Source organism: Orcinus orca, chromosome 6 (assembly GCF_937001465.1).
Source record: "Orcinus orca chromosome 6, mOrcOrc1.1, whole genome shotgun sequence".
In the NCBI taxonomy this organism is placed as follows: Eukaryota; Metazoa; Chordata; class Mammalia; order Artiodactyla; family Delphinidae; genus Orcinus; species Orcinus orca.
In genome coordinates this window covers 90039000-90063624 of record NC_064564.1, presented here as the reverse complement: position 1 = coordinate 90063624, position 24625 = coordinate 90039000, and the positions used below count along the sequence as shown (strand labels likewise).

General features: G+C 39.4%; 1 protein-coding gene across 1 annotated transcript in view; it reads right to left on the bottom strand.

Annotated features, from left to right (window-relative positions):
• The window catches only part of PLPPR1 (phospholipid phosphatase related 1), a 265947-nt gene that overhangs the window by 15341 nt on the left and 225981 nt on the right, over positions 1–24625 (bottom strand). Inside the window, exon 4 of the mRNA XM_033431209.2 lies at positions 16807–16939. Within this exon, the coding sequence (XP_033287100.1) occupies positions 16807–16939 (133 nt within the window). The remainder of the gene's footprint in view (positions 1–16806; positions 16940–24625) is intronic.

Below are 24625 nucleotides of genomic sequence, written 5' to 3'. Positions count from 1 at the left end.
AGTCAATCCATTAGAGCAGAAGCAAAGACAAGTTTGGCTGAAACCTTCATCCGGTTTCCATTTTGACCTGTATTGATTGTTATAATTTTCTTTTTTGTGGCTTTGCCAGTATGTGCTTTATCAGAATGAGAACTGGCTCTTTTAATACCTTCAGCCGGCTCACACTCATAGCGTCTGACCTCTGAGAGTAGGCATTCGCTGATCATTCGTGGTAATTTTCACCCACAGGTTCTGAAAGTCTGGTTAGAAATTTTTTTTACATCTTCAAGCAAGATTCTCAAAGACCGGGTCCCTGGCTTTTTCAAGGGGCAGTAAGTCTGTCTAGACACACTTTTCCAGGAAACTAGGGTAACATGTGATTTGAAAAGGGAAAAGTGACAGCATCTTCCTCTGGGATTTTATTTGTCAAAATGCTTCCAATCAGGGCGAATTCTTTCTGAGATAGAGGATTTCTAGGCTCCTTGGATAGGTGTCTGAAGTACCAGGTCCATGGTCACAGTGAATCTGTGACGGGCAGATTTCCACTTTGCTGCCATGTGATGTTATTGCTGAAAGTTGCTTTCCCCTCTTCTCTTTGCCTCTCCTGGATTTTGTCTGCTTCTCCTGATGGCTTAACAAGCATTTGCTTTCCAAACATTTCATTCTGGTGTATTTGATGTACCTTGAGAAGGGCAGTCCCAGGGATTCCACTTGCCTGGCATGGGCCATGCCAACAAAGTGTAGTGGAGCTGCAGCGGTGATTCACAGACAATGTCAGATCATACGGGGCTTTTGTAAGAAATTCCAGCTATTCCTCTGTTAATCCTGAGCTCCTTGTGTGGATGTTACAAGCCTCAGAAGCCAAACAGAGCTGCTTTTGTCCTCAGAGTCAGAACACTGTTTATGGTCTCCTGTACTGCAATATATGATTTGAAGGAGATGCTTTTAAAGTGTCTATATATCCTACCTTGGTGGCTAAAATTCTTTAAGTGAGATAATCTTTTTGAAATTTTAACAGATACATTTTTCATTCCTGTAACCCTCCCTAGCTGGTTCTACTTATCTTATGGCTCTGCTCCCAACGGTGTTCCTTGTTTCAGGTATGCTGATCACATTTCTGAATGGATTTATAGCAGACATAAAGTCTAAAAGTAAAGCTCTTTTGGCTTGCCAGAGCTATGTGCTTGAGACACGTACTGCTGTTTTTGTTTGGAATTCTGAAAAGACTTGGACGGGAAAACCAAGAGCCATGGTCTATAGAATAAGACCATTGAATTTCTAAAATAAACCCTAGAATGGGGAAGATGAGGCTGAGGGTGTCTCCCAAGGAGACAGAACCCTGCCTGGTCTGGCTGTGAAGGAGTGAAGGGGCATCCCATGCTCCTTGCCTCATGCTGGCTGTCAAACCCCAGGGGCAGGGCAATAGAAACCTCCAGAATGATTTTTGGAAATCAAGTTGAAGCATGTCCTGTGCCTCCCAGGGATGTAGCTCAGGAGCCCTGGACAACTTTTAGAGAAGTTCCACATCCAGCACAGTATCAGAACTACAGGAGCCTGCACTGGCAATGTTGGAGGGAGGATCAAATTGTTTGAGCCCTAGGGTTCCTCCCAAGACCCATACATTCTGGCATGGAATGGGCTAAGCACTTGTGAATTCCCACATCCCTAAGGGGTGAGGGGCATTGGAATGCTGAGAGGACCAGGAGGCTAGAAAAATGTGGCATTAGGACAGAGACTGGCATCTGTTGACGGTGTTGTCTGCGGTCCCTGTTTTGATGATACAGATCGCTAAGGTAACCTGAGCGTGCCTCTTCTTTGTGGCCTCAAAGGATCTGACACCCATCAGGCAAGTCAAAAGATGAAGAAAGAGGAGATGAAAGTGTTTTTTTTTTAAAAAAAAAAAAGTCCTTTTTCCCCCCCTCTGAGGGTTTTACCAGGATCCCTCTAATCTCAGACAGGACGTCTTTGGACAAATTAGGATCTTTGATCACTAGTAAATTAGGACATGTAGGTGAAACTCTGTGATCTGCTTCTTGCCAAGGAATCAGTGCAGAGTTCTATCCTTTTACTCAACCAAGAATGTAGTAGGGGAAAGCAGTGACGTACGCAGGAAATGCGTACGACAAAGATCTTCTCAGCCAAAGATAACTGGTGTACTGGCAAATGATAATAGGGCTCCTATCAGGATCTCTTTAGGCCTCCCAAACAAAGAACTGGTCAAAATACAGAAGCCAGACTGCTTGTTGCTGAGTCCACACAGGAGGCCTTCATTAGGAAGCCTAGACCCAGGCTGCAGAGTAATAATTAGCAGGGACTGGTGGGGTGAGCAAAGAAAGGAATAAATTCCTTTTAGCCACAAAGAACCTGTGACTTTAGGTGGAGCCTCTGAACTGAAGGCCAATTATTCCATATTAAATTATAAGTGTATAATTTTCCAGTTTAAAATGGCACTTTGCTAACAGCCTCTAATACAGCACCTCTCAACTGTCCACTAAAACAAACAATGGCAGTGAAAAAAGATGGAAACTCATAGTACCAACCTGAAGGGATAATCAGTGAGGGATTTCTATCTCTCTCTCACACACACACACACACACACACACACAGTTTTACCTCATGGAAAACCTGAGCTTCTCCTCTGAAGACAAAGATCATGGGAGAAAACCTAGGGAGATTTCTTTTCTCTCCTGTCTGCCCCCTGAATCAGAGATCCAGGATTTAGACTGCTCAGAAAATAGGGATGCTGTCACTCCACTGGATGAGTTCTGCTCTTTGAATTTGCCTGGGACTGTCCCCTCTCCCCCCTTATTCTTCTAAATGTATTTAGAGACACACTGTGGGACAACAACTAGGCAGGAAGTGGCAGGGGCACCGGCGCTGGTGTCTTGCTCCTGAGAGGAACAGACATGCATGCTGGGCGCCATAGCTTTGCATGCACCGCACTGTCATGGCAGTGGCGGTATGAGGAGATGCCAGTTCACTGGAGCTGAGGCACTCCAGTAGGAAGCTTGCTGATTTGGGATTGGACTTAGCCCTGTGCACACCAACCTGCTCTTAAGCTTAAGCTCTGAAGAGTGGGCCAAGAACTTCTGTTGAGGAAAACTGAGTGTGTATAGATCTTGCCCCACTTAAGACTGAAGAGGGAGAAATAATCACACATCACATGGGGTCTTGGGGAAAAAAAATACTCCTGTTTAAGTTTTAGTTTTTTACATTGTATGGTCAATTTATATGGAGTGTCTAAAGTAGGCAAATCCACAGATAGAAAGTAGAATAGTGGACATCAGGGTCTGGGGAGAAGGGAAAATAGTGAGTGACTGCTAATGAGCATTGGATTTTTTGGGGGGTATGAAGAAATTTTCTGGACTTAGAAGAAAGATGGTTGCTGAACTTTGTGAATGTACTAAAAACCACCAAACTGACCAAAAAGGGTGAATTTTGTGGTATGTGAATTGCAGCTCAGTAAAAATAAAAGAAACGATATGTTTGCATATTTGAGATATAGACTCAAATTCATAACTGCTATATATATAAAGCACTTTTGAGTTTATAAAGTTTTTGTTTTTATTGAAGTATAGTTGATTTACAATGTGTTAGTTCTAGGTTTACAGCAAAGTGATTCAGTTACACATATATACATTTTCAAATTCTTTTCTCTTATAGGTTATTACAAAATATTGAGGCTAGTTCCCTGTGCTATATAGTAGGTCCTTGTTGGTTATCTATTTTATATATTAGTAGTATGTATATGTTAATCCCAGACTCCTGATTTATCTCGCCACTTCCCCTTTGGTAACCATAAATTTGTTTTCTATGTCTGTGGGTCTATTTCTGTTTTGTAAATAAGTTCATTGCATCATTTTTTTTTTAGATTCTACATATAAGCAATATCATATGATATTTTTCTTTCTCTGTCTGGCTTACTTAGTATGATAGTCTCTAGATCTATCCATGTTGCTGCATATGGCATTATAGCATTCTTTTTTACAGCTGAGTAATATTCCATTGTATAAATATACCACATCTTCTTTATCCATTCATCTATTGATGGACATTTAGGTTGCTGCCATATCTTTGTTACTGTAAATAGTGCTGCTATGAACATTGGGGTGCGTGTATCTTTTCAAATTATGGTTTTCTCAGGGTATATGCCCAGTAGTGGGATTGCTGGGTCATATGGTAGTTCTATTTTTAGTTTATTAAGGAACCCCCACACTGTTCTCCGTAGTGGCTGTACCAATTTACATTCCCACAAATAGTGTAGGAGAGTTCCCTTTTCTCCACACCCTCTCCAGCATTTATTATGTGTAGACTTTTTGATGATGGCCATTCTGACCAGTGTGAGGTGATACCTCATTGTAGTTTTTTTTTTTTTAACATCTTTATTGGCGTATGATTGCTTTACAATGTTTTGTTACTTCCTGCTGTATAACAAAGTGAATCAGCTCTATGTATATATATATATCCCCATATTCCCTCCCTCTTGTGTCTCCCTCCTTCCCACCCTCCCTATCCCACCCCTCTAGGTGGTCACAAAGCACCGAGCTGATCTCCCTATGCTATGTGGCTGCTTCCCACTAGCTATCTATTTTACATTTGGTAGTGTATATAAGTCCATGACACTCTCTCACTTTGTCACAGCTTCTCCTCCACACCCCACCCTGTCCCCATTCTGAAGTCCATTCTCTACGTCTGCATCTTTATTCCTGTCCTGCCTCCAGTTTCACCAGAACCATTTTTTTTTTAGATTCCATATATATGTGTTAGCATACAGTATTTGTTTTCCTCTTTCTGACTTACTTCACTCTGTATGACAGACTCTAGGTCCATTCACCTCACTACAAATAAATCAATTTTGTTTCTTTTTATGGCTGAGTAGTATCCCATTGTATATATGTGCCACATCTTCTTTACCCATTCATCTGTCGATGGACACTTAGGTTGCTTCCATGTCCTGGCTACTGTAAATAGAGCTGCAGTGAACATTGTGGTACATGTCTCTTTTTGGATTATGGTTTTCTCAGGGTATATGCCCAGTAGTGGGATTCCTAGGTCATGTGGTAGTTCTATTTTTAGTTTAAGGAACCTCCATACTGTTCGCCATAGTGGCTGTATCAATTTACATTCCCACCAACAGTGCAAGGGTTCCCTTTTCTCCACACCCTCTCCAGCATTTATTGTTTGTAGATTTTTTGATGATGGCCATTCTGACCGGTGTGCGGTGACACCTCATTGTAGTTTTGATTTGCATTTCTCTAATAATGAGCAGTTGAGCATCTTTTTATGTGCCTGTTGGCCATCTGTATATCTTCTTTAGATCTTCTGCCCATTTTTTAATTTTTATTTTATATTGGAGTATAGTTGATTTACAGTATTGTGTTAGTTTCAGGTATACAGCAAAGTGATGCAGTTATACATATCTTCTGCCCATTTTAAAATTTTCTTATATTTTAGTAACATCTTTATTGGAGTATAATTGCTTTACAATGGTGTGTTACTTTCTGCTTTATAACAAAGTGAATCAGCTATACATATACTTATATCCCCATATCTCCTTCCTCTTGCATCTCCCTCCCACCCTCCCTATCCCACCCCTCTAGGTGTAATATTACTCTGCCAATTTTTTTTAAAATTTATTTATTTTTGGCCACGTTTGGTCTTTGTTGCTGTGTGCGGGCTTTCTCTAGTTGTGGTGAGCGGGGGCTACTCTTTGTTGCAGTGCACAGGCTTCTCATTACAGTGGCTTCTCTTGTTGTGGATCATGGGCTCTAGGTGCATGGGTTTCAGTAGTTGTGGCACGTGGGCTCAGTAGTTGTGGCTCGCAGGCTCTAGAGTGCAGGCTCAGTAGTTGTGGCGCACAGGCTTAGTTGCTCTGCTGCATGTGGGATCTTCCCGGACCAGGGCTCAAACCCATGTCCCCTGCATTGGCAGGTGGATTCTTAACCATTGTGCCACAAGGGAAACCCTCTGCCCATTTTTTTGATTGGGTTGTTTGTTTTGATATTGAGCTGTATGAGCTCTTTGTATATTTTGGAGATTAATCTCTTGTTGGTCATATCATTTGCAAATATTTTCTCCCATTCTCTAGGTTGTCTTCGTTTTGTTTATGATTTCCTTTGCTGTGCAAAAGCTTTTAAGTTTAATTGGTCCCATTTGTTTATTTTTGTTTTTATTTCCATTACTCTAGGAGGTGGATCACAAAAGATGTTGCTGTGGTTTATGTCAAAGAGTGTTTTTCCCATGTTCCTCTAAGAGTTTTAGAGTGTGTGTGGTCTTACATTTAGGTCTTTAATCCATTTTGAGTTTATTTTTGTGTATGGTGTTAGGGAGTGTTCTAATTTCATTCTTTTAAACGTAGCTGTCCAGTTTTCCCAGCACCACTTATTGAAGAGACTGTCTTTTCTCCATTGTATATTCTTGCCTCCTTTGTTGTAGATTAATTGACCATAGGTGCGTAGGAAAAAATACTCCTATTTTAAACTAGTATTGTACCGTTATGCTTCTTTTTTGTACCTCTTATCTCAGTAGGAAATTTATATGTGTGATTATTCAGTAATGTCCATCTCTCCCATTAGGATTGTAGAATATGCAAGCTCCAAAGAGCAGGGAACACATCTATTTTTGTTCAACACTGTATCCAAGCACCTAGTATCAAACCTGGTCCATAGCAAACAAATATTTGTGGAATCATGAATCAATTGCTGAAGAAACTTCAGAGAAGATTGACAGAAGAAGAGGGTAAAAGAGCATAAGAACTTGTCCAAATTTTCTAACTCATGTTGGTGTCTCACATCCCTGATTCTGTTGAACATGGGTTTGACATGAAACCACTTGGCATGTGTGATGTAGAGACCATTTTTCTTTTTAATAAGTGTCACAAAATCCTGCAGAGTGCTAGGCGCCTTGGCAAACAGAGGATAATTGAAAACTGGGGCTTTATAAGTGTCTCAGGAGTCAGAAAACTTGTAAATCATAATTTGGAAATCAAAGCATTCTCCATTTTCAATGCAGCAAGAATGAGAAAAGAACCTTAATTTGGAGTCTGAAGATCTATGCTATATATACAGGAAAGACTTCTTACTGTAGACATTTGTGAAGGACAAGAAATTGGAAATCATGATGCACCTGGGTACAGTTTTACATAGACATGCACATCTTTGGGACAAATTGCCCCGTTTTTGATTCCGAGAAGTTGCAATGGTTGTCAGTTTAAATATTAACACATGGGTACATGAAAGCATGGCTCCTACATATTTTTCATGTGGAGAAACTAACACACAGAATTAAAAAAAAAAAAGGATAGTGGAAAAGACATAAAAACAAGTTATCTGGGTTAGGTTGGTAATAGTACTCTCTGAAAAGGGGAGGGGAATCTTACTCCTTCCTCAGCATATGTTCTCAACCTCTTATCAAACATTTCTGAAAAAGGACTGCTCTCCTGTCTATGTTAGCAAAACAGTGCAATGAAAGAGACTTCAAGAACTGTGTTGTGTGAGATTAAGGATGGTTGAACGTTTTCTCATTTTCAGAAGTTAATCAGCTTTGTGAATCTTTTGTGGTAGTTCTTCTACAACGATGTTCAAAAAACATGGAAACACACTCTCAACTCAATTCCTGGCCTTTATTTTAGTGGGAAAATTGATGAAGATCTTATCCCACACAAACAAGTACAAGCAAGTGGCATGTGGTCACCATTTTGACAGCAGAAGGGGAGACATCTAAGGAATTCTTATGTTCACTTTCCTCAAAGTACATTCTGATTCAATCACCAGGTCTTAATTCTAGATCACATCTTTGATCCAAGCACCATTGCAAATGGAATAGAAGATACAAAGAAATGAATACAGTTCCTTTTTGCTTTTCTTTTTGCCACATCAAGTTCCCTAGTGGGAAATCTCAGTGGAGAAAGTAATTGTGCTGTTGCAAATGTGCTCTCAATTCAGCTGTGAAGAGCCTTCCTTCAGGAAACAACCATTTCTTTAGAAAAAGAAGACATGGTGAAATGTTTCCTCCATAACATGTTTTATTCAAACTAGAAGTTTCCTAGTGAAGATGTTTTATCTGCAGTTACCATGTTCATCCCATTTCCTAGCAAAGTGTACTGAGCTGATGAGATGTCTAAATAAGATCGCCATGGATACTAGGTAATGATGATAATAATGTAGCCAATACACTGTGTTTAGTATGTACTAGGTATTATTCTAAATGCTTTGAAATATTAGTTCATTTACTTCTCACCACAACTCTTTGAGGTAGACACCATTATCTCCATTTCACAGATGAGGAAATTGAGGCACAGAGAGGTCAATTAACTTGACCTAGTTCACACAGCTAGTAAGTAGAAGAGCTGGGATTAGACACTAAATAGTTATGGCTCTAAATCCAAACTCTTATTCACAACCCTCTAAGCTTGTATTTTCATGTACTTAAGAAAATATATGGGTAGCTGTCAGGCCATGAAAAAAAGCACTTTAGTTCTCACCCACGCACTGAGAAGAGGCAAGGATTTAGAACATGCTCCCGATGAAATGTTTGCCTTGTCACAACAGAACAAGAATTCCTCAATATTTTAGCCAATAATTTTCCAACAAGAAGATGATAGAATACCTAAGATATGTCATCATTGAATGAGGCACTTTTCTCATCAATTTAGCAATGAATCTGACTTTGTTTCTAGTATAATACAAACACCATCAGTGCAAATTGATCTACAAACATCAAATATTGTGCTTCAAAAGGAAGTTTCTGACAGAACTAAATACATCAGTTCCTTGGATAGTTAATTTCAAGGGTTCACAGAACAAGATTCTTGGGTCTGTCTTTCCTGTGTATGTCACAGAAACACCAAAGGCTGACAGTCTATTGTCTGGATGTCATGGTTTTAATCTGAAGAACAGATTTTATTAAAATCAATCTGAACCTCAGTTACTTTATCTGTAAAAGAGGTTTTGAATAGACCTAAATCACTGGGTTATTAACGCAAATTGTAGAAAATAGTTGTAAAAAACATTTTGTAAATTGTGAGATCTATGTAGATATTAGGGACTCATTTTTATAACTGAGGGATGTGGATATCCTCAGTAATTCAAATAAGTTGATTATAAAATTATTTTGAAAACAGGAAAGGGATAAGAACCCTATAATTCTAACAACCTCAAACATATATTCAACTCTGTGTGTTATTCATCTTTTGTATTAATAAAGCACCTTTTTTACAATACAATGGCGTTTAAAGAACACTGTGTCATTACTATAACTACGCATCGTGGTAAGGGAAGAGGAAGAGTTTTTTTTTTGCGGTACGCGGGCCTCTCACTGTTATGGCCTCTCCCGTTGCGGAGCACAGGCTCCGGACGCGCAGGCTCAGCGGCCATGGCTCACGGGCCCAGCCGCTCCGCGGCATGTGGGATCTTCCCGGACCGGGGCACGAACCCGCGTCCCCTGCATCGGCAGGCGGACTCTCAACCACTGCGCCACCAGGGAAGCCCTGAAGTACTTTTTTAAACCTTCACAGCAGTGGATTTTGACGGAGGGTGATCCTGTCCCCAGGGGACATTTTGCAATGTTTGGAGACATTTTTGGTTGTTACTAATGGAGGAGGGGGTGTTACTGGCATCTGGTACGTAAAGGCCAGGAATGCTACTATGCATCCTACACCCTACAATGTAGGATGTCCCCTCCTCCATACAGAAAAGAATTAACTGGCCCAAGATGTCAATAGTGCTGAGGTAGAGAAACTCTGCTTTACGGCTGAGGTAGAGAAACTCTGCTTTACAGCAAAAAAGTGCTAGAGAAAGCAGCAATCTTTAGTCCTTTTAGTTAGTCCTTAAGCATCAATCTTTACTTGTCCTTATAGTTAGTCCTAAGCAGCTCAGTTATACCTTTTATTTGAGTCCAGCCTCTAAACACTGGTGCTGGGAAGGGCCCTCAGAAAAGGGTCACTTGAGTTTCATGACTAAATAACTTTCCTCTTGACAATTAGAGTAACTTACAGAGTTCTGGGCCAGGAGTCTTGTTTGGGTCTGTAATGCTCTGGTTCATTGAGGATGACATTCAAAGAGGAGCAGACTTGTTCTCTGCACTGAGCAGAGCAACCAAAAGCAGCCTCATCACAGCTTCTTGAGACCTGAGCAGAGCTTGACCCCTGGTTGTGACTTTGAAGTCAGCCGAGGCTCCCAGCCTCAGCATGCCTCCCCTCCCTGCACCCAGAGCCACTGCTGGTCCCTAGTGGGAAGCACCAAACATCTCCGTCTCAAAGGCTGGTGGCTTGGCTGCTCATGGGGTCCAGAAACTGAGGTTCCCTTTATCCCCTAAGATCCATCTAGGCTTCAAATCTGGTTCTTGTTGCTGAGTTCTAGAAATATCTCCATCAACTTATAGGCCCATGCCCTGCCTTGCTTTTGACATTTCTCCTTTAATGTCCAGCCTCTGGACTCGGAACTAAAGTCGGGTGCCTGGGCACTGCAACTGATTTTTAGACTATGCAGCCAAGGTCAACTTCCATAGTCAGCACACGGAGCTGGCCTAGTTCCCTGGGCGCCCAGTTTCCTGGGATGGTCACTGTCCTGCTATGAAGTCACTGCCAACTCTAGACAATTCTCATTGTAGGGCAGCCTTTCCCTTCCCATTTAAAATTGCATATCTGCCTCCACAACCCCCCTACTTCCTTTCTCTACATCATTTTCCCCCGTAACACTTACCTTCTCACAAACACTATGATTTATATATGATTTATGATTTTTAGTTTAATGCCTGGCTTCCCCCACTAGAATATAAATTCAATAAGAGCAAATAAATCTGTTTGGTTCAGTAATATGTCCTCAACACCTTAATCAGTGTTTTGCATATGGTACATGCCCAAAAAATTACTTGTTGAAGGTTGAAAATACGATCAGTCCCCCCCCCATTTATAATTATAAATGCTGAATGCAAGTAGAAATGGACTGACTGAATCAAATGGAGTCTCCTTTCAGATAAAGTACATCTAAATGACTTTCAAAATTGAGAAGGAGTTTCTAGTTCTTGAAAAGGCTGAGCTTGTCTCAGGGTATGAATTCTTACAACCATAAAACACTGTGACCTTTGAGGCTGCGTTTAAAATATTCGTGCTTCATTTAGATCACAATTTATGGCAATTAGCGTTACACGAATTAACGTTTACCATGGTACTTTCTATTCTGTCCAGTGCTACCTAATCCTTAGACCTGACCTAAATGGCCTAAGACTTGCTTGGTATTTAATTAAATTTTTATTGGAAGTAATAATGGAGCAACTGTGTGATCCCACATGAAAAGCCCATAATAAGCAGTTTCTGGATGACAGGCTATTTTACGTGCCAAAAGACAATCTAATCTTGGTATATCTGGATCAGTTTTTTCTTTAACTCAAAAGAAAGTTATTCAAGATGGCAAACAAACCAAAAACCCTCATGGAATTCTAATGCTTTTTATTCATACTTTCAGTATTAAATTAAAAAGTTAATATTTACAAGAATATGATTACTCAAGTATATTTGTGAATGAAAAGAATTTAAATATGACTTCCTTATTTTGTCTTTGTTGCTGAAAAGAGAATGTACAGGTTTATCTCTTTTGAGAACTTAAATCTGTGTATGGTTGTTGTTCAATTTAATGCATACCAAAGGAACTGATGTAGGAAGGGAAGGAATGGAGAGGGAAAACTGAGGAAAGGGAGAAGCCTTAAATATGTGTCACTAATTTGACCACATTTGTTTTGATAAAACGTTGGTAAAATTTGTTACTTCAGGCAATTTCTTTCCTCCCTTCCCACATCATGTAACACAGTGTGAAAAATTATACAACAGTTTAGAAATGGTTACAGAAGTTAACTATGAGGGTTTATAGCTAAAGCCTGGGAGACCAGGCATCCTCTTTTTGTTTGTTTGTTTGTTTATTTGTGGAAGTATAGTTGATTTATAATATTGTGTTAGTTTCAGGTATACAGCAAAGTGATTCAGTTTTTTATATCTATATATTTTTCAGATTCTTTTCCATTATAGGTTATTGTAATAACAAGTTGTTGAATACAGTTCCCTGTGCTATACAGTAAATCCTTGTTGCTTATTTTATATGTAGTGGTGTGTATCTGTTAATCCCAAACTCCTAATTTATCCCCCTTGCCCTTTCCCCTTTGGTAGCCATAAGTTTGTTTTCTATGTCTGTGAGTCTATTTCATCCTCCTTATAATGATGAGAACCTTGGGGAAAACATTTATTGTTGGATTTGTGAATCAGAGGAATTCAATCCTCTCTGTCAAGGTCAACACAATTAGCATTTGTCTACAGGAAGAGATGGTTTAATTTGCATGTTTTCCCTTTGACTTGGCTATTGCCATTTTCTCAGTTAAAATTTACTTTGACTCTGTGGGGTGGGGTGAGGGGCTATCTGTTCAAGTCCCTGCCACACAGCCTAGAGAAGACAGGGAATTCGAGAGCCAAGGTGCCACTTTCAGCTCTGCTTTCGACGCCAAACACCGTGTTAAAGGACTTGGCCATCCTTTGGGATAGCCTCTATTTTTGCCACTCCTCCCAAAATGTCTAGCTCCTTTACTGATTTTAAAATTATACATATTTATGATTTAAAAAATTGGAAATTATAGAATAAAAAGCAAAAAATAAAATTATTCACCCATTAACGTACAATTCAGGAATAACAACAGTTAACTTCTACATTTCTTCAGTCTCTTTTCTATGGGATACGTGTACACACACACAAATACATACACACACAAATACATGTTCAGATACATATACACACATATGTATCATGTTGCATTCTTTTTATTTAGAAATAATCATAGGTTCCTAGTGTCTTGACTTTTTCCACATAGTGTTATAACATGAATAGTTCCCCTTTCATGAAAAATTCTTAATACCATTTTCTGAGATTGTACCTTATGGTTAGCATTATTTGTAAAAATTATATTATTGATATTTCTAATTTATGTTATGACAAAATAATTTTAGTCCATAAAAATTAATTTACATTTCTGATCATTTCCTTAGGAAAGATTATTTGAAGTAGGATTTTGGGTTAAAAAGGAGGCTTATTTTAAGGCTACTGAAATATATTGTCAAATTGCTGTGCAGAAAGGGTATATCAACTTAGTCTCACTAGAATTGTACTAGAATCCCAAGTTTTTTCTCATCCTTGACAGCATAAAGCATTATTTTTTTAAAAAATATTTTGCTAGTCCACTGACTATTTTTGCAATGCGAAGCTGATTGTATTTGTTGGGTAACACTGTTGATAATGGGTTCTAGAATAATTACATAAACTGCAAGAGCAAAGTCATGCCATTTCAGCTTAATTAGAATAGTTAGCTGAAACATTGTTATTTTCTAATGCCAACTGCATGGTGTGTATTTTGGTGGCTACTGGGCTAGAATAAAAAGACTGTTAAGACCTTTACAATAACATTATTGTAAAATTATTGTAAAAAAATTTTACGTTCTTGTAAAATTATTGTAAAGTTATTGTAAAATTAAAGTAAAAAAATTTTACTTTAATTTTTTCAAAGGAAACATCTCCATATAAGGATCTTTACTTCAAGTAATATGTTTTTTTCTCTTATGGAAAAATTTAATCCACACATACTAAGTTACCCATCTCAAGATAGACCCCTCCCCCCATCTTCAACTCTCCTATATGAAAAGTCAGAATAGACTTTTGACTTTCTCTTAGAAATTGCCTTATTTATGTACCCTAATCTTTTAGAACTAAGCTGAAGAGATGTAATAAAGTTAATTAAACAGGAGGCAAATGAATATTTAAGAATCAGCATTTTTGGAAGCAATTTTAGGCAAATCTATGATTTAACAGAGTTTAGTTTTTGCTCTTTACTCCTCCAAAAAAATTATGGAAAACCTACTATGTGCCAGGCATTTTGCAATATGCTGTTGATACAAAGTGAAAAAGATATAGTCCCTGCTCTCCAAGGGATCATAAATTACAGTAGTCCCCCCTTATCCACGGGGGTATGGTCCAAGACCCGCCCCCAGTAGATGCCTGAAACGGTGGATCATACTAAATCCTACATATACTATGTTTTTCTAATACATATATACCTATAATAAGGTTTAATTTATAAATTAAGTACAGTAAGATATTAACAACAATAACTAATAACAAAATAGAACAATTATAACAATGTACTGTAATTAAAGGTGAATATAATCTCTCTCTCTCAAAATATCTTATTGTACAAATTTAATGCCTTTTCTATCTTAACTAAGCACTTACCATGGCTGTGGCTGTAATTTTTGCAGTTTGAGGTGTGACAGCAGAACTAGCATGTATTACTTTTTTCTTCTTTACAATTTCACAAACAGAAGATTTGTTCTTACTGTTCAACCTCAGCATGTGATTTTTTTCTTTCCTTACTGAGAACTTTTACCTTTTCACTTAAAGAAAGTGCTTTACGGCTTCTCTTTGGCATATCCAAATTGCCAGCATCACTACTCTTGTGCTTTGGGGCCATTATTACATAAACTAAGGATTACTTGAACATAAGCTCTGCCATATCATGACAGTTGATTTGATAACCAGACGGCCTCTAAGTGACCGATGGGTGGGATAATTTGGACAAAGGGATAATTCACGACAGAGCAGGATGGCACAAGATTTCATCATACTCAGAATGGAGCATGATTTAAAACTTATGAATTGTTTATTTCTGTAGTTTTTCATTTAATATTTTTGGCTGACTGTGAGTAACTGAAACCACGGAAAGCAAAATCATGGAATGAAAACTTAAAAGTTAATAATTACCATCATCTATTGAAAACTGGGTGTCAGGCACTTTATCATAGTATTTTTCATGCTTAGAAGATCCCTAATACAGGCATTATTAGCCTTACCCACACACTCACAGTCCTTGGGAACAGTTACTTTATCCCATTTTATATCATATTCTTCATCTGCACAGTTAGAACTATAACCTACCTTATAGGGTGTTGGGTGGATCAAACGAAATTATAAAGTGTCTAGTCCAGTGTTCTGTATAATAAATATTCTCGCCTCTCCTCTTGTCTTCCTTGAAGCCACTCTGGTAGCAGGTGACCAAACTCTGGATGTCTTTGAAAGGCACCATTGTTTGGAATGAGTAGACTAGATAGACGTGACATCATATGGATGAGGGTACACCCAATGAGCCGACTGCAGACGCCCACAGGTCATTCTGCAAATACCATCAGTAAATGCCGAAGACTATTTTAATGTTAAGGGTTACTTCTTTTAACTTAGGTTTTCCTAGCCTTCCCACTCTACTACTTCCCTAACTCCCATGCCAATGTTAGAAGTTACTGCATATTTTTTAAAATTTTTATTGAAGTATAGTTGATTTACAATGTTGTGTTTAATTTCTGCTGTACAGCAAAGTGATCCAGTTATACATATATATTCTTTTCGTATTCTTTTCCATTACGGTTTATCACAGGATATTGAATACAGTTCCCTGCGCTACACAGTAGGACCTTGTTGTTTATCCATCCTATATATACTAGTTTGCATCTGCTAACCCCAAACTCCCAGTCCTTCCCTCCGCCCCCCACCCCACAACCATGAGTCTGTTCTCTATGTCTGTAAGTCTGTTTTTGTTTCATAGATATGTTCATTTCTGTCATATTTTAGATTTCATTTATATGTGATATCATATGGTATTTGTCTTTCTCTTTCTGGCTTAGGATAATCTCTAGGTCCATCCATGTTGCTGCAAATGGCATTATTTCATTCTTTTTAATGGCTGAGTAATATTCCATTGTATATATGTACCACATCTTTATCCGTTCATCTGTTAATGAACATATAGGTTGTTTTCATGTCTTGGCTATTGTAAATAGTGCTGCTGTGAACATAGGGGTGCGTGAAGTTACTGCATATTTGATTTTGATATGATCATTTGCTCATGACTTGAGGAAATTCGACCCTTTTCTATAACAGGAAGAAAAGGATTAAGAATAACCAAAGGAGCTGTGTTCTGGCCCCCACTTTCTCAGTTGTCAGTTCCATATGTTCTAAATGGTATCATGGCTTGTTTTAGCACCATGTTGATACTTTCAGAGTTTTATCCTGGCTCCCATGAACACCTGACCAGTAGGTATTTGTAGGATCTCATTAGAACACTAATAGTTACTGAGTACTCACCGTGTAGGAACTCTGAGAGATCTATATTCCTACCTTTACTCACATACACATTCATTCCCATATTTATAATCATTATCCATATACCCTCAGGATTTTTATAAAAGTCCTAGAAGGAGGGTTATAGAAAATGTCTTAATTATTCCTCATCGTGAACACTAATAAAACTATTTGTTTTCCAACTTTGGAAAGGCATTCTTTTTAAGACTTGATGGATTAGATTTAAAGTTCCCTGCATAACAAAGTTACTGGGTAGGAAAGTTTTGTCAGGAAAGTTGATTATTTCTAGTTCATTTTACTGGTGTCTCCTGATGCTGTACCCCCTTGCCTGACTCAGCTTAAGGGTATATGGCAATATCCAGTCAATATTAAAATATATGTCCCAAGGGAATCTCAGATAAGTATTGTGTAGGAAGAAAAAATCAAAGTTGAAATAATTTGTAAAACAATTTAATAAGTATTGCTTCACTTTAAGGATCAAAAATTTGACTTGGCACCAGGATCAGGCTCAATTTCTGTACTTCCTGGAAAATCCCCAAAACAACTCTTGCTTTTAAAGTTGATGCTTCCATAGCTTAGGTTATTTTATCAAGTGTGTTCATCTTCAGTAAGTTTCGTAAGTTTTACCTATAAGCGAGGGCTTAGTCCAACATGTCCTTGTACTCACCTATGAATCTTACGATCCTTCGGAGTAAGGGATTCAGGTAACAGCATTCTCCGGTCAGAATTGTTTTCTCTTGGGCAATCAGAGATTCTCTGGTTGACTTTATGAAATACATGGATAGCTCACCAATAAAAATCTGGAAAAGGAATGTTGAAGAATTGTCAAGTTGGATAGCTGTCTGATAAAAGAGACCCACTAGCTTAAGAAAAAACTCAAAACTTCTGAGGCTTCACAATTATATTAGAAGATATCATGTTGGAGGGATGGAGAGTTAAATAGTAATTTGCAGTTAACTCTTCAAAAGAATTAGAGAAAGCAATAATTGATAATTTCAGATAGATTTCAGGCTATAATATTAAATTCTAAAGTCATATGAAACCTAAGTTGAAATAATAAATTGAATAATAGAATCTATGATAGGGCTCACTCAGGCTGGATTTGATTTTTTTTTTTTTTTTTTTTTTTTGCGGTACGTGGGCCTCTCACTGTTGTGGCCTCTCTCTTTGAGGAGCACAGGCTCCAGACGCGCAAGCTCAGCGGCCATGGCTCACGGGCCCAGCCGCTCCGCGGCATGTGGGATCTTCCCGGACCGGGGCACGAACCCGTGTCCCCTGCATCGGCAGGCGGACTCTCAACCACTGCGCCACCAGGGAAGCCCTTGAATATTTTTAACTGAATGTGTGCATTGCAATGATGCGGAATGACTGGGACAGCCCAGTAGGGCATTATACGCACCCATCGCGATATTACTTCATTACGTGGCAATACTACCATCTTTATTTGAACACATTTGCCTGATCAATATTCTCCTACTCTGAACTGGTTGACTGTCACACCTTTATGATTGGCACCTCTTGTTATCTTGAACTAATACGTGTATATTACCATTTAAATCATAATGCCTTTGTGTACATTGTAAGCTTCCTGATGACAGGGACCATATCTTATATTTCTTCATTATGCTTATAGCACCCAGTGCACTGTATTCCCATTTAAAATAAGGATCTGGCATGAGGGAAGTTGTCACCAACTTTGACACTGCCGCGGCTGAAGACTGAGAACCTTCAGTGAATAAAAAGTTAATAATTACCATCATCTATCGCAAACTGGATGTCAAGCACTTTATCATAATAGTTTTCATGGTCACAAAATCCCTAGTGTTGGTAGTATTACCTTTGCTTTACTGGTGAAGAATGAAAGTTCAGTGTAGTTAAGTAACTTACCCTCCAGAGCATACAACTGGCATGTGGAGGCACTGGGATTGGTATTCAGTACAACTGGGTTCCAAAGTCCACAGTTCCCACCACATCATATGCCACTTTTATTTTCTGAACCCTCATTTCAATATTTCCCCAGAAGAATGTGATCTTATAATTGTTCTTCTTTGCTATGTGTGTGCTTGTGGTTTTAGATAAACTTCATCAATGTTTTAAGAATTCCTATGCCTTATACTCTTCCTATCATTATAGAATATCTGTTTAGATGGATCAAGATGCCGTCATGAATGGCACATGAGAGATGGAAGTTAAGCTATAGAATAGTAAAACTGGAATCGTCTACAGATGTTTTCCCCTTCCTTTTATGAGGGAGGAACCCAAAAGTCTCAGGGACTTGGCCACACACAGCCAGACAGTGTCTGAAGCAGCTCTAGCAGGTGGTCTATAAATAAATACTGTTATCCCATTGTACAGATAAGACACCTGAGGCGTAGAGGGGTTAAATAATTTGTACAAGGTCGTCACGAATCCTAGCTCTGAAGCCAGGAAAACCTGGCTCCAGAGTCCTTTCTCTTAACTGCTACACTTTTACTCAGCAGTGATGCAGTAAAATATTTGTTGAATTTGTGTTTAACGTTGACAACATAGAAAACAAAACAAATGCAATATGCTTTAAACACTAAAAAATGTAGATGATATTAAAGTACAAGATAGAATGGTGTAATGGAAATAGAACTATGGGCAATCCAGAATGGGATGGAAGTTGGCAGGAAATGACTGAGTTCAGGGTCGGACAGACAAATGATGGGCCAGCATGGATCACCTTGGCAGGTGCTGTCTATGTATGTCTAAGAATATTTTGTGCCTGACATCCCTTGGAATTAACAATGAGTTGATGCTCTGTCAGGTGAAAATATTTGAATAGTTTCAAGAACTCAGCCCTCCCTCTCTTCTCGTTAGACCTATCTCTGCCAAAGCAAGGTGCCAAGGGGCTTTGTTTGTCCCCACTGCAATGACGGCACTGCATTACTGTTCTTTATCTCAGTGAACAGATGGGGATAAATTCATGCATAGTCGGGTACAGGAAATAGTATTTCCCTGAGGGAGCTTTCTCTGCTCCCACAGACTAGCTTAGGCATTCATGTTGTACGTGAGTCTCTTACCTTGTGTTTCTCCTTTCCATTTCTATCACAAATTACAATGATAGTACGATTACATGCTATCATGTTCATTCCTTGTTATGGGATATCCCACATGTCTTATTCCGGTTATGTCCCCAGGGCATAGCCCAGTGTAAGGTACATAGTAGTTATTCAGTGTTGAATGAATTAAGCGTATCAGATTAATGCAGGTGTTTTGGAATACAGGTTTAACGAGGTAGACTGTAAAGAAACTTTGCCAGGTCCCCTCGGGAAAAGGGAGATCCTGCCTTGTCATTGTTCCCACAACATATTACACAGATCTCTCTCCTGACATCTACCCAATTAATTGCAATTATTGTCTGTATGTCCCTTTTCATTTGACTATGATGTCCTTATGGGAAAGACTTTTGCCCTTCCTTGCATGGTAACTAGAACAGGGACTGGTATATAGTAGATTCAATCAATATTTGTTGAATGAATAAAAGACTGAATCTTTAGAGTACCTATGTATGGGTAGAACCCTCTGATCTTAACTTCTCTGAAGATTTCTCTGCAGGAAATTCCCAATATGGACCAGAAAGCATGCAATTTTTGCTGTATTGCTTAGGAATATAGTAAAAAATTAAGGATTAACGAATACAAAGTAAAGTATCTCTTTTAAACTAAATTTACTCATATACTCATTTTGCATTCAACAATTTTGGAGAGGCAGCACCCATTCTGCCAGGAATTGTTCTAGCATGGGAGACGTAGCTGTGAACAGAGAATAGTGGGGGAGAGCACAAAGAAACCAGTAAGTATATCGTGTAATGTTGTGAAATGACATGATTAAAAAGTAAAGCAGGGAACTGGGATGGAGAGTGGTAAACACGTAGGGATAAGAAAAGAAATGAGCAATTCTTGCCTCAGCCATTTCAGAAGCCCAAAACATCCTTACTCTATAAGAAAGAGAGAAGAAAATTCTAGAAGTTCTCCATTTAGTGAAGGTTGTCACTACTCACACAAGAGGCAAAAAAGCAAGAAAATGTGAGAGAAAATCTACACAAAACATGTTCTTGTTAGAACCTAGGGGTAAGACAGGAATAAAGACACAGACCTACTAGAGAATGGACTTGAGGATATGGGGGGCGGGAAGGGTAAGCTGGGAAAGAGTGAGAGAGTGGCATGGACATATACACACTACCAAACGTAAGGTAGATAGCTAGTGGGAAGCAGCCATGTAGCACAGGGAGATCAGCTCGGTGCTTTGTGACCGCCTGGAGGGGTGGAATAGGGAGGGTAGGGGGGAGGGAGACGCAAGAGGGAAGAGATATGGGAACATATGTATATGTATAACTGATTCACTTTGTTATAAAGCAGAAACTAACACCATTGTAAAGCAATTATACTCCAATAAAGATGTAAAAAAAGAAAATACACATGTGCACACATACACACAGATCTAAACAAAATCACTCCAAGGCACACCAAACAAAACGTGTCATGTGAAAAGGGTACGGGGCTCAAATAAATCCGTAAGTAAAATGTCCTAAGACTCTCATGTCAAAGGTGATAAGCAGTATAAGAATTGATACTATTGGGACTTCCCTGGTGGTCCAGTGGTTAAGACTCCATGCTCCCAATGCAGGGGGCCCGGGTTTGATCCCTGGTCAGGGAGCTAGATCCCACACGCCGCAACTAAAAGATCCCCGCAGCCAAATAAAAAAAAAACAAAAATCAACAAACAAACCAAAAACAAGAATTGATACTTATTGGTCAACAATATTCAAGTCACAATTGAGGTATGAAATACAAAAGAAAAAAATCAGAGCAAGGATATATGCTAACCTATATATCTAATTACCGACATAATACTTTGAGTATATTAAGTAATAATGTTTACATAAGGAAGGAAGGAAGAAAGGAAGGGGGTCATTTTATAACTTCAAGGTAGGACAGTATTCCTGGTCCATCCAGTTCAGACTGTGATGGACATAAAAGTTGCTGATAAAATAATCCAGCTCTTAGATCTCAGTGAATGGGCTTCATGGATGTTCATTTCACTGTGTTTCTCTGATCACACTCAGGGTGCTATTTCTCCATCCACTGGGTTCCACAGTCTCATACAGGGCCTGATTCTGCTTGGAGAGAGAGGGAGAGAGAGAGGGAAGATTCTGCTTGATAAAGGTAGGGGTCTCTTTTCTTTCCTGCCTGGCCCCAGCCGATGTTGGAAGCCGTCTACCCACTGGCAGATTTATGACTCTGGTTCTGGCAATGGTTGGGTTCCTCCATCTGTATCTTTGCCACACACACTCTGCCTTTATCTACCACTCTTTTCAGAGAGCAGCTGGGACATGTGGGACTCTCCATGTGTTTGGCCCTGGCTGTCCTGCCTATTATGGCCTTTCAAATTGTTGGCTAACAAGCATCCTATCACTCATAGCAAATGAGCATACCCTCTGCTGAGAAATGATCAAGGCCAAACTCTAGACCTGGCCATGAACAAACAGCAAGTGAATTCCATTGGTGCATCTCTCATCCCCCAGCTATGCTGGCTATAATCACAAGTGACATGACCTAAGACACTTAGATAACAGTAAATATACTTTTAGTGAGGATAACTTGATAAATCTGTCTTTCAAATATGGAAACCCAAATGGCAAATAAGCAAATAACCCTGGAATATAATACATCAGTTTGGTGTGTTATCTTGCAGACTTCACTTCTTTACAATCTTTAAAGGAGATCTGATAAGTCATAAATAAGTGATATAAATGTAAAATATTTAGGGGATAGTGTTCAGATTTCAAAATATAAAATCTGCAGAAAAAGTCACTGGAAGATGTATTATAATTTCATATTGTAAGGGGGACTCACTGCATGTTCTATGTGGCTGTCATCATAAAGGTGTCTAGAATTCCTGGAATATATGTTTTGGGTTCACACATATGCTAGTTGTAGCGCTGGTACTTGGCAATATCAGAGTCATTGCTGTTTCTTGAATGTGGGCTGTTGAGTTGAAATCTCAGCTCCCTCCCTTCTTGATGTGACTTTGGGCAGGTAACTGAACCTTTCTGAGCTTCTGCTTTTCTTTTGTTCATGACTTTGAACATGAGGGTAGTAACTATATCAGAAAATTATTGAGAGTATTAGGAAATGTATGTCAAAACATCTACAGGTGCTCAAAGAATGTTTGTTGCTGTCACTTACTGGTCGGTCTAGGCAAGAATGTGTATTGAAATTGCTTGAAAAATTGTCCTGGATTAAGAAAACATAGCTCTGCTCTGCCCCTAACCAGATGTTCGATCTTGGACCACTTGCTTGACCTCTCTGGGCTTAGTTTCTCATCTGTCGGTTTCTTATCTGTTGGACTAGGAGAACTTTAAGTTGCTTTTCCAGCTCCAACATCTTTGCCTTTATGATAGGAACTGACAAGAGAGGGCTGATTAAGGGAACTGAAATCATGTAATTGGGCTTTAATTTCTCTCCTGTTGGTTAAGCTCTCCAGGGTCAGTGTAGTTTCTTGCAATGCTTCTTCCTTCAGCCTTCATTCACTTTTAAAATCCCAGGGGGCTTTGCCCTCACCAAGTAATCTTCCCTAAAAGCAAAGTGGACGCAGCCTGCTCCAGAGTCGTCACATTGCCTGATACCTCTGTTACCTGTGTGCCTAAGGACAGCAGAGGCTAGTAGCTCCTCCCTGGATTTCTGTGTGTCATGCTCTGAGGAAGAGGAGAGGGTTCTTTGCATACTTCTCAATATTAATGTCTAAGTAGCTTCAGAGATTTCAGTCCCAGGGATTTTTAGATGCTTCCAATATCCTCCTTGGGAAGATTCTTTACTCGTGAGCGTTTCCAAGAAAGGCAGGCATGGTTTTTGCCGTAGATTTTGTTTAAAAGTGACCCAGGGGATTTTAAATGTCCAGACTATGCTGCCAGTCCTGGCTGCTGACGTCTAAATGCTCTGCTTTCATCTTTCCTGATGAGTGCCGGTGACAACCCAGATGTGCAGAGAGGTTCTGGTCCTCTGACCTGCTGAGCTGTGCTTGGTTCAAGAACTCTTGACTTCTGCTTTATCACAGCTAAGTGTAAATAAAGGAATTCAGCTCTAGACACTTCTGTGCCTTTCAAAGCTGAACGCTTCAATAGAATCAAGCATGTGGATGATGGCATTTTGGAAATCATTCAGCAACTCACATAATAAATGTTTTGTGGATTGGAGCGTCATTACTGGTCTTAATCCAGGGGTGGCATCTACCTATTCAAAATGCTCTTAAGTTGACACTTGCTGTATAATGCAACACCAAGGTGGGATGCTACATTTCCAAAGCAGGGTATTCTCTTGAGCCTTTTTTTTTTTTTTTTTTTTCCTTTCTGGACGGTGGATGCGAGAGAAATGGGAATTTAAAATGAGTTAGCTAAAATACTGCTCTTAGTAAAAACTAAAATGCATTGTGATCCCCAAGTAAACTGACCATCACACAATTTTACGCAAACAGTAGTCTTTTCAAGAAACAAATTCTCAAAGCTCCTAACACAATCATCTATTCACCAATCCTTAAAAGGGGCATCTCAAAGGTGGTAAGCAAGTCTCTCCGTGGGACGATGTTAAGGGAAAAAATAATCTGTAAGGGAATTTGGAGCACTCATCTGCCGCATGGATAGTAAATAGGAAATCCACAACAATTAATGAGGCTATCTATAACCCTTTCCCAGAAAAAAATGTCAATTGTAATGACTAAGTACATTTGCAACAAAGAAAATGTGTTCACGGTAAAAAAAAAAAAAAAAAAAAGTCATGAGATAATGTACAAAAGGGAAAAAGATGTGAATGATGAAGTGTTAAAAAGGGGTTTCAACAGATGAGGTTGTTCAGTACAGGCGCCCACACTGTCTCCTTTGCTCTGGCAGCTGCGTCCCTCGCCAGCCAGGCAGCAGATGTGCATTTACCCGGGGCCCACTCTCTGATCCACGCTGTGCACTGAGCTTTTGTATTCACTGCAGAGCTTATGGCCCACAAACCCCCAGGTGAAGAGTCGCAGTTTCCTCCAGATTGTGCCTTTCTATCAAATTATGCTTGTCTCTTCCTTTCCCAGCAAATTCTAGATGAGTCTTGTGTGTGTGCGCGTGCACACTTGCACACAAACTGTGAGCTGTGTCTATTCTCTCAGGCTGGGTGTCAGACGTTCTGCTGCTTCAGTTCTAAATACTCCCATCACTTTGTTGTGAGGCCAAAAAAAGGTTTACTAGCTATTTTCTCATGCCTGGGGTGCTGGGGCTGAGATAAAATAAGGGTCAATCAGATTCTCCACCGGGTTAAATCCTCTTCTCCAAACAGGCTCTCTGCCTTTGACTCTGAGTCTGAGAGTTTATTCAGGGGGCCGGAGGCAGTTGTTAGCCAGGGTTTCCACATTGGTCAGAATGCACCCTGCGGTTTCTTGGACGTGTGGCCAACACTTTTGGCTAAATCGTTCCGGACACAATAAAT